At 31.7% G+C, this 11,180-nt stretch overlaps 1 protein-coding gene across 1 annotated transcript; it reads left to right on the top strand.

Moving 5' to 3' along the window:
* The first annotated feature begins 5,476 nt into the window (after window positions 1-5,476).
* Window positions 5,477-6,674, top strand: LOC124840982 (actin-depolymerizing factor 5). Its single transcript, XM_047317141.2, has 3 exons — window positions 5,477-5,610; window positions 5,768-6,027; window positions 6,306-6,674. The coding sequence occupies exons 1-3, from the start codon at window positions 5,590-5,592 to the stop codon at window positions 6,454-6,456; spliced, it is 432 nt and encodes a 143-aa protein (XP_047173097.1). The 5' UTR covers window positions 5,477-5,589; the 3' UTR covers window positions 6,457-6,674.
* Window positions 6,675-11,180: the final 4,506 nt, after the last annotated feature.

Genomic DNA, 11,180 nt, shown 5'->3' with positions numbered 1-11,180 from the left:
ATAAAAATGATAAAATGTATATCTTAAAATAAATAACTAAATTAGGAAAATATTTAATATTTAATTTTAAATGATTTAATAAATTAAATATATTTTAATAATTTCAAATAATATACTATGGCAAATATTAAAATAGATGAGGCAGAGAAAGAAACATGTTCATACACAGTCTTTGTATCAAATTTCAAAAACAAATATTATTTATACTCGTACTTTTCACCGTACATACGAAAGCAGATTAATGTATAATAAACTAAACATTAAATATAGACATTTATTAACATTTAATATTTGATGAAATTAAAAAACTGGTTATGGCAACAACGGAATACTAAAATAACTGGTTCCTTCCTATTAATTAGTAAGAAACAAAAATAATAAAAAAGAAAATATGGTTTCCTGTACAAATATATTTCCATATTCCTTAACGGAAATAATTGCTAAATTGTTTTGCTTTAAGATGTTAAAACTTTTAATTTTTTCTTTTTCACATTTAATGTTTTATATTTAAGCTATTTTAGAAGGATTGGAAAGTTTTATTAAAGGTATATATATATAGCCTTTATTAAATAAAAATCAAATCTCCTCAATGAATTAGTTTATTATCTTTCTATTGAATTAAAGAAAATCTGAAATAATATTTTGTTGACAAAAATTATCCAAGATTTATTACTCATAATGTTTTTAAAAAATTTAAAAATTAATTATATGTAATTAATTACTTTATATAAAATACTAAGCACATTTCTTAATTGAATTATGTGCTTAATATTGTTAGTGGCTAATGCTTTTAATTGACAAGAGTTAATGACAAAGAAAGAATATTACAAAAATATTAGAGAATATTTTTTTTAAAAGCCTAATAACATGATTGTATATGAATGGAAATTTAATATATATATATATATATATATATATATATATATATATATATATATATATATATATATATATATATAAAGAATTTAAGTCATTTAACGAAATGAAATATTTTAGAAGATAATTAATAATAAATATGTATGTAAAAATTATTTCTATTTAAATAAATATTCTTTTTGGATATAAATCTTTCATTTTAGTTACATGAATCTCGAAGTGTTCCTATAATATTAAAGTGTTTTTTTGCTTTCTTATAATGATATTAGTTAATGTATTAATAAAACAATATGTTGAAATATATGTTAAGTTACATTGATAATGAAGGGTATGTATAACATTGCATGGAAAATATAAAGAGAGAATTTTGTTGTTGAGATTGAACTTAGTTTTATCTTATGCACTTATAAGAAAATATAATTAAAAACATTACTTATATTTTTTACAAAACCAATTAAGTGTGAATGGTAAGCAATATCTTTTTTTCTAAATATTTTTTTTTAATTCTTATTAATAAAACGAATATTACATGTGGCTCGAGTTTGATATATTAATTAAGTTAAAATAACTGTGTACTAATTAATTTCATGCTCAAAAAATAACAAATCTCAGTTAATAACTTTAAATAAAAAGTTTTACCTGAAACTTTCATTATTTGTAAAGTAAAGTGTCCTTATTATAGTTGACATTTATGCTTATACACAATTAATTTGTATCAAAAATCATATGAGTTGTTTATTACATTTTAAAATATATTAAAATATATAGCACACAGATTAAGTATTTCAATGTACAAATCTACTAATATTAATGTTTCTATATTAAATGTTTACATTAATTTCATAAATAATTAGTTTTTATATCAATAACTGAACCATTTTATTTATTTATCTACTAATATTAAAGTATATTTTTATCAAATAATATTGTGTATGTAAATAATGATGTTTACGTATTTACTTCAATTGAAAATTTTGCTGTGATCGTAAAAGTAAACAGTAAATTCTGCTACGTAATGCTAAATAACATTTGTAAATAAGGGCAGGTTAGTCAATAATTTTGTTTAATACAAATTTCATTAGCTTCATGATTGAATGTATGAATCAATGTGAAATTATTTCTGTTGATTTATTAGTTATTAATTATCTCTCATAAAGATAAAAATGTGTATGTTATAGAAAATAAATTGTTATATATAGGATTCAAAAGTGATTCTTGTATAAGTTGACTCACTTTAAGTTAAACAAAAAATAAGTTTCTTCAACCCGATTCATTTTTAGTAAAACATAAGTTTTTAATTTCATTCACTACGATATAATAGGTTGACTAATTAAAATATATTTTATTTTATATATTATAATCAAGGATCGATTTAATTCATCTTTCATTGTAATACACTCAAAATATTAACTTATTTTACCAAATATTACTTATAAAAATACTGATTGAAAATTAAAATCAACCTACATAAATTTATAAACAAATAAATTACACATTTAAACTATTCAATAATATTTTAATATTTAAAAATTAATAAATGAAAATTATAAAGAAAAGTGATAAAATTTTAATAAAGAATTATTTTGGATAAGATACAGGTCAACTTACTTCAACCATATTAAACCTTCGATTAAGTAAGTAGATTTTAATTTGTTTTTCCATTAAACAATGCATCTAATTAACATCCCAATTTAGTAATATAAACTACTAAAATGGACCTTACATTAATAATGATAGAACAGAACTACAAATCTTTCGAAGAATAAAATTCTTCACCTAAAGAATAAAAGTAGAACCTACTCTATAAGCTTCACTCCCAACCTCCTGTTGAGTCAACTGAAAAATATATCCCTAAGCTCACACCATTAAGGTGATCATCGCAATAGAGAAACCACAAACAAAGACAGACCACAGAAAATGCAAGGGTAAGCTAGTTTACAATTGAGAAACGATATATATATATATATATATATATATAAACTCATTTCAAACATGTTCTATACAACCAACATATCACTACACAATCACAAACCCTTTATGCAGAACACTTATTATGAATGGACTATCCGGACTTAGAATGATTGCCGAGCTATGGCGGGTCGTGCACTCGTGGTGGCTTCTACTGCTTTGCAAAGCCATTGCCAATGGGTTTCACCCTACCACACTCACGAGGTTAGTCTGTTATCACTCATCTTGGATCATACTGGAAGCACCCAAGACTAGGACCTCCTGCTACTCCTCACGACATGGATCAATCATCTCTACTTGAGAATGAAAGACCATTGGAGTTTCAAGATAACCCCAAAGACTGAGCTCCTACATTCATTCTAAACATACTTGAATCTCAACAAGAGAATTCACTTTGGATCACAACATAAGGCACCACCATGTAACCTCTCCGTGAGAATCATGGAATTACGTCCATCAACCATACTTTGAAATCACATACTTTCACTTTATAACATAACTCGTGAAAATAACCAATTATGTAACGTAAGACGAACTTAAACATACTTCATATTGCACTCAACAATTCATTTAAAACAACTTAAGACTAAAAGAAAAGAGTGAATTCAACCTGAACCATTCGCACAACGCACACATTTGCAGAGCGAATTTAGAAGTTTCTCGCACAGCGACCCAACTCGTTGTACGAATCCTCAAACAGAGACCCACTCCTCATAACCATTCGCACATCGATTAAACTCGCTATGCGAATAAACTCCTAATTGAATCAGACCCTAAACCCCTCGCATAGCGCCCCAATTCGCCATGCGGATCATCAACCAGAGAGCAACCCTCTCAAACCATTCACACATCGATTAAACTCGCTATGCGAATAAACTCCCAATTGAATCAGACTCTAAACCCCTCGCATAGCGCCCCAATTCGCCATGCAAATCATCAAACAGAGAGCAACCCTGTCAAACCATTCGCACATTGCGTCTATTCGCTGTGCGAATGCCCTGGCAGAGAGCACCTCGCCAGGGTGACTCGCTGTGCGAATCCATTCGCACAACGAGTCTGCATAATCTGCATAACGAAAATCTGAAAAATTATACAACTCAAATCCCAACTACCAATTCTATCTATTTTTCCCAACTTCTAACACCTCTAGATTGTTTTATATACCTAATTAGACTTGACTAAGTGATTTTAAACCTTCATAACATCAATCTAAAGTGTTTATGAACCAATTTCTACCCCAAAACTTACAATTCAACAACCTAAGGACTCAATTCATAATTTATCACTTTTGACACGTTTTTCAGCAAGGTAAGACTTCAAACAAGTCACAATTGACTTAACTAAACTATTACAACAGACCATTTGAACCTTTATCCCCTAATTCTCATTTTCAGTACTCCACTTCCTCAAAATGAACTTTAAACCAAGTATAACTCTACCTTATCTATCATTACACCTTCTCCCCACAAATTCATCCATTTTAAACATCTTAACCACTCAAAACAGACTTCACATACTTCAAACCAGTTCACAAGACTTCTCTCACAGTTTTCACTTCCTAAGACCTTATTTCAAACCAAAAACCTATAACCAAGATTAACACTTGCTTCCAAATAATTCCATCATTAAACTTCACTTTATCAATACCCAATCCAACATCAAAACACATATAACAGATTCCACATAGCATACATCAATCATCATCACACAAAACATCCACCACATAATTGATTTCTATACTTCCAAATCATAGAACATAATTTTACTCAAATATTTCAATATTCATACCTTCTCTAACATGCACAATTAACATAAATTAAAGAAACTCTAGCTTCCCTTACCTCTGGTCAACAGCACAGCTCAATGCAACTCTGACATATGCTTGCAGCGCAAGGCAACTCTAGAAAACCCTATAAATCACCAATTGGTGATAGGAAATCAACCTTAGAACCTAATTTGAGCTAAGAATCGAAGAGAAAAGCTACTAGATACATGTAAACATAATTTTATCGCATGATCATAGTTCAAGAACGTACGGAGGAAAAAGAGGAAACGACTTACCGACTCAAAACAAGAAATTGATCGGTAGAGATTGTTGCCCTTGACGCAAGGATCGTCTAGGCACTTCCTAATCGTCGAACAAATGATCCAAGAGTGAGAAAGGTTAGAGAGATTGTAGAAAACTCTAGAAAAGTAGTTTGTGGAGAGATGGTACGTTTTAAAATAATGAAACTCGTTTATAATAAAACTATTTATAATAAAATCCTTTAATTTAAAATAATCGAGTCTCACTATTTGTAGACTACCACCACTTCTAAAATATCATTTTACGGGGTTTCACCCGTAACCCATTTTCACTTAAGAAAATAGATAATTGTAGGTAAAAAACGTTTAAATATAAAATAAATAATACGTTAGATTAATTTAGTAAATTATGAATAGAAATTAAATTTATAAATATTTATTTTTTGTAAAATTACTAAACAGGCATTTATTCAAAGATTGAATGATTTTTTATATATGCCGAGATGAAATTAATGAATATTTAATTATTTTGACGATTTATTAAATATAAAACAGGACACGTCTGTAAATAAGAGGAAATAGCGATGGCAAACTGGGGGAGACCGTGCTTATATATAGACCCAAGTCCCACTCTTCCTTCAGATTCTTGTCAACTTTCAACGCTCAATAAGAAAAGAGAAAAAGTAAGGGAAACTTTGTTCTTCTTCTCACCTCATAAAAATGGCGATGGCGTTCAAAATGGTACCTCTCCACTGCATCTGAAACCCTTTTTCTCATTCAATTTCTTCTGATTTTGATATGAATATCATACAAGAGTGTATGCGGTTGGATTTTGTAGATTTCGATGTGTGTTTATAATGTTATAGTGATGAATCGGTTGTGATTTGTGAATTAACAGGCGACTACTGGGATGTGGGTGACGGATGAGTGCAAGAACTCATTCATGGAAATGAAGTGGAAGAAGGTGCATAGATACATAGTGTTTAAGATCGATGAAAAGTCAAGGCTTGTGACCGTTGATAAGGTTGGTGGTCCCGGCGAAAGCTACGGTGATCTTGCAGCATCTTTGCCCGACGACGATTGTAGATATGCCGTGTTCGATTTTGATTTTGTCACCGTCGATAACTGCCGGAAGAGCAAGATCTTCTTCATTGCATGGTATCTATATATATACAATTCATTTACTGACACATTTCATGAGTTAATCAGCCTTGTATTGTTCGTATGTCATGACTGTCATCAGCACCAGAACCATGGTTGTTTGCAACTCACCCTGCACCCTTCTTGTATAAATTTTGACTCTTTAGGGCAAAATAATGTAATTGGAAAATGACCCATTACCCAATAGTGTAATTTAAGTTATTTTTTAGGTGCAAATGCAATTATGGTGGGAATTAAATAAGATGGTTGATTTTGTTTTTTGCAAAATTTGTCAGGTCTCCAACAGCATCAAGGATAAGAGCAAAGATGCTGTACGCAACATCAAAGGATGGGCTGAGAAGAGCTCTGGATGGAATAAGCTATGAAGTTCAGGCCACTGACCCAACCGAGATGGGATTCGATGTAATTCAAGACAGAGCAAAATAGATGCCCTTTTTTAAGTGGGAATCTTACTCCTAAATTATGTGCTCATCCACCTAGCTAATCAATCAATTAATCCCTCAATCTTACTCTCTTGTTTCCGATAATAATACTTAAATAACTATATCTATATATGTATATGGTCCATCCGATGACTCTGTATGACATGTGCTCTTCTTATTTCTTGTTTTTATGCCAGTTTAATCGTGTTGGTTTCGGCACCACCGTGATGTAAGTGGGGCATCTGATCTTCAATCCTTAGTCATGATAATAAGTTATGTGTAATATATGACTGTCGGGTGTATGATAAGTTAATGGCAACAAACTTTGGTTGCGATCTCTTTAATGATGAAAATTATTGAAAAGAATGGATTAGCTCAACTTTTCACACGGAAAGTTGATGCCTTACCGTGTATAACTCACGCTTTTCCATTCTACATTCTTAATACCCAACTTCTTAACCATTGCAGTTTCTCGTGGATTTCTGCAAAACCAGAAATACAAAATCAGAAACAGTGTCTGAGAACATCGAAATAAACTAAACAATGGAAGACCTTTTACATGTCAAAAGTATTTTTATACTTTTCCAAGATAAAGAGAGAGAATATAGCAAGTGCACCACCAATATTTTAGATTAAAAGTAAATCTAATGGTTAAAAAAATAATATTTTACACAGAAATAATAGTAATATATATGAACAAGTGTCTGCAATATTACTTGGACGCTAAACTATCCGCTGTCACCTTTTGTTTGTATGACAGGGATTTTCTTTTGACTTTTTCCTTTCGTCTTTATCTTTTAAACAGCCAACAAAATTGAAAAGATGTTGATCGCATGAAATTGTAGTATTTGGTTAATACTTGGGTAAATGCACCATCTTTTCTTCACAACACATTCAAAGGGCTTTTCTTGTGCAAAGGACGCCAGAAAGATTACACACAAGTTAGCTAGCCTATCAAGATGGCGATGTGCGTGATTGTCAAAGATTGAAAATTTCTCTAAGTTAAATATATATATATATATATTCCAACATTCATAGCTATCATTTTCAATACCCTAATATACATGACAAGATGCGAAAATATTCAGTACTGTGAATAACTCAGAAAGTACAACATATCGTAGTGTGTGTGATATATTATATGGAAACAGAGGTTGTGTAGTGTTTGTCGGTTAAGGTAATGCAGAGATCTAAATTTCGTAGATGGGTTGAGTTTGTCCGAATTGGGCAATGGTAGTGGGTAGACGGAGCTGGGCCGGGCCGGGCCTTACTGTTGATTCCTTGGCAGAGCATAAATCAACCTTTTGATTTCCATGTCGTTTTCGTGCTGCTGTGGACGCATTAACTTCACCATTCAACCTTATCACCAATTCGTCTTTTTCTACAACCCCACCTCAACTACTCTCCCTTTTTTTCTTTTTTTTTCTTTGCTAATTATTCTTACTCAATAATGCTATCATCACATGCCTTTTTAATCATTTGTTGAGCAATAAAACTAAATTATTACCATTTATTTATAAAAGCTGAGGAGGAGAAATGGCGATGGCTACTCGAATCAAATCAAAGCACCATTGCATGCTAAAACCAGAAAAAATGTCGATCGGATATATAGTTCTAGGTATTCACAAACATTGCTCTTACAAGCCAACTCCAAAAACCAATTTATAGCATGATATAAACAAATCTTATACGAGTTTTCTAATAGTATTACTAACCAACGTCACACATTTAAACACACTTCCCAACTATCACCAATGAATGCACACTACATATCATTCTTCATACTTATGTGGCTGTGTCTCATTCCTTGAAGCTTAAATAGCAATAAATGCACACTACACCGCACTTTAAATATTACTATATTTGAGTATCAAAATAATATTAAATAAATAATTTAATAACTTACTTTAGGTTTTATTTCAAGGGCTGACTAATGCAACCAGTTCTGCACTTTAAGAATGTTTTATCCATTTCACAAATATTAAATTTTAACTTACTTTAGGTTAAAATTTTCTGGTAAATATATTGTAGTTGTTTGCTATCATGACTTGTACAGTTAAAATAGCAGGCAGCACTTGTACAAGTTGCCTGGTTTATGATGATCACTGTTGAAATGGACCACAACCGGAAGCCTTTATCACTGGCCCAGAATGCTGCCATTCTACTATTGGGCTTCGCTCGCATTCGGTTTAGATGTCTTTCAGGGGGTTACTTCCTGCACCTAATATTTTTTTCTGCGTCCCCAAGTTCTTCAAAATGCCACTACTACCCTTTGACTTTGATTAGGTAAAAACAAAATAAGAAAAATGATGTAGGAGGATTGTTGATAACTTATTTAGAGAGGAGCAGAGGACATAACAATCTGACTGAAAGCAGATTTCAAAACAAAATAAGTGTTGACAGTTTTTGTCGATTGTATATCTTGTTAGTATCTAGAGTATTTTATTTTTCTAATAATTGTGATGTTATCATGAGTATCCCTTTAATTAAATTAGATAATGTTTATCAACTAAATACCATGTCGTGCATACTCTAATAATAAGTAGTTTGAATCGGGTATCCTATAGATACTACTACACTAAAAATTACCACAAAGTTATACACAGAGTTGATTTACCGCAGTTTTGCAAGTCTGTTTTTAATTTTTCTTTTTATTTCTTTGTTACATATTAAATTTTTTTATGCTTGAAATTATTTTAACTATTATGGTTTTATTTACCACCGTGATTGTTGAACACATTAATTTGTTTGATGTTGAAGAAAAAATCCATTTTCCTCTTTTTTTTTATTGGGTTGTGATTAAAAAACAATGGATTTTTAAATATCATATATTTATATATCCTCAATTTTTTCGGAATAGCAAAATCTTTAAAATTAATTATATTTGGATTTATATATTGAATTTATTCTACTGATAATACTCTCTATCCCATCATTTTAAAGTCAAGAATAATTATGTTAACAAACCTTTACATAATCATTAATGTTGTGTTCACTTGGGGTTGGGGTGATTGGGAAAGATGATTTGGAGAAGAATGATTGAATGGATTTGAGGAGATTTGAGGAAACCCAAGTCTACATGCGCCACCATTTTCTACTTGAGACTCGGTGACCATTAGAATGTCAGGATGAACGACAGCAGCTTAGTCTACTGGAAACCCAGCATCAATATTCCACACCAACAGTACCAAACACCCAATTCATCCAATTTTACATTCATGCAGCTTTATCCAAATCAATTTCATACACATGCATAATTATCAAACAACATATTCATACATCAAAAACCAAGTAATTAAATTATCTAGCTTCCCTTACCTCTTAACCGGACCGAAGGAAGACCTCTCACTGAAATGGCTATCCCACACGCACAATCACCGCCTACAAATCTTTGGATGGTTGAGAAAACAACATTCACCCAACCCATAACTAAGAATTAGACCCAGAAGAGTAGTTGATTGACACATGCAAGTTAGTAGTGCTCGGTCTTGAACCAAACGCTCGGTCTCAGTAGTGTTCCGTCTTGTATTAAGCACTCGGTTTCGTCATATTACCAAATTATATACTTGTATTTGATACCAATAGTATTCAGCCTAATTCAATAGTGGTCGGTCTAAGCTAGCAGTGTTCGGCCTAAGCTCTTAGGTTTAGGATTAAAAGCTTTTAGTATTCGGTCATGCCTAATTATAAGTATTCTATAGTGTTCAATTCAACTAAAAGTGTTTAGCCTGGTTATCACGTTCGGTCGCGTTGGTCATTAAGAGTTAGTCTTTCGTTCGGTCTTGTTCTTAGGAATGATGTTATCTCTTTAGGTTTTTTTCAAGGACGGGATCATATTTTATTGTTCGGTTTGATTGTATTGATGATTAAGTATGATGGTATTTAAAATGTGATATGAATGGAAATGTATGGATATGAAAGAGTATTACAAGGAGGAATATCTCATGGTTGGATATTGGAATGGTAGAGTATGAATGTGGTTATGCTTAGCTAGCGTTTATCCTGATATTCTATGATTACTCATTCTCAAGTAGAGAGGAGTAAGTCATGTGTGAGAATGGCAGGAGGTCCTAGTCCATAAGGTGAACTTGGGCGGAACGGACTAACCTCGGGTGGCAGCTGTTGAGGGCATCTCGGCTACTACATCACCCGGGTGCACAAACGTCGCAGCTACACAAAATTCATACATTCCGGACAGTCAAAGTAAGGTGGTAGGTCATTGCATGTATTGTTGTATGGTTATGATTGGTTGTTGCATGATTGACCTTTTGATTTATGTCAGATTTATGTGAATTATATGTTTTACTGAATTAATTAAATTACATAAGCTTACCCTACTTTCCTGTCTTGACATGTTGTCCGTCCGGTTATTCTTCCTGTTGTAATGATCATCCTGTGGATGTGAGCAGGGGGGGACAAGTGTTTGCTGGAAGAGGGTTTGGAAGAAGTGGAAGTTAAAGATGAACCTTAAGACCGTTCGGTCGTTAGAACTAGTTTTATTTTGTATAACCGTTCGGTGTAAGCATAGTTTTGGAACCGTTCGGTCTAGTCCTTCATTTATTAAAGTTTAAATTCTGGAGTATTATTGTAAGGTCGTTCGGCCATAAACGTACCACCTTTTCTTTCAGAACTGAACTGTAATATTGTTAATTGTGAGTATTCTATGATATGATTTTATACTGTATTTTTGGGATACATATGTCATAGCGCTTATATTTTGTGTTTGTG

Source organism: Vigna umbellata, chromosome 3, assembly GCF_029865625.1.
Source record: "Vigna umbellata cultivar VRB3 chromosome 3, Vumbellata_1.0, whole genome shotgun sequence".
NCBI lineage: Eukaryota > Viridiplantae > Streptophyta > Magnoliopsida > Fabales > Fabaceae > Vigna > Vigna umbellata.
The sequence above is the reverse complement of the archived record's forward strand: the minus strand, read 5'-3'. Positions and strand labels throughout refer to the sequence as shown.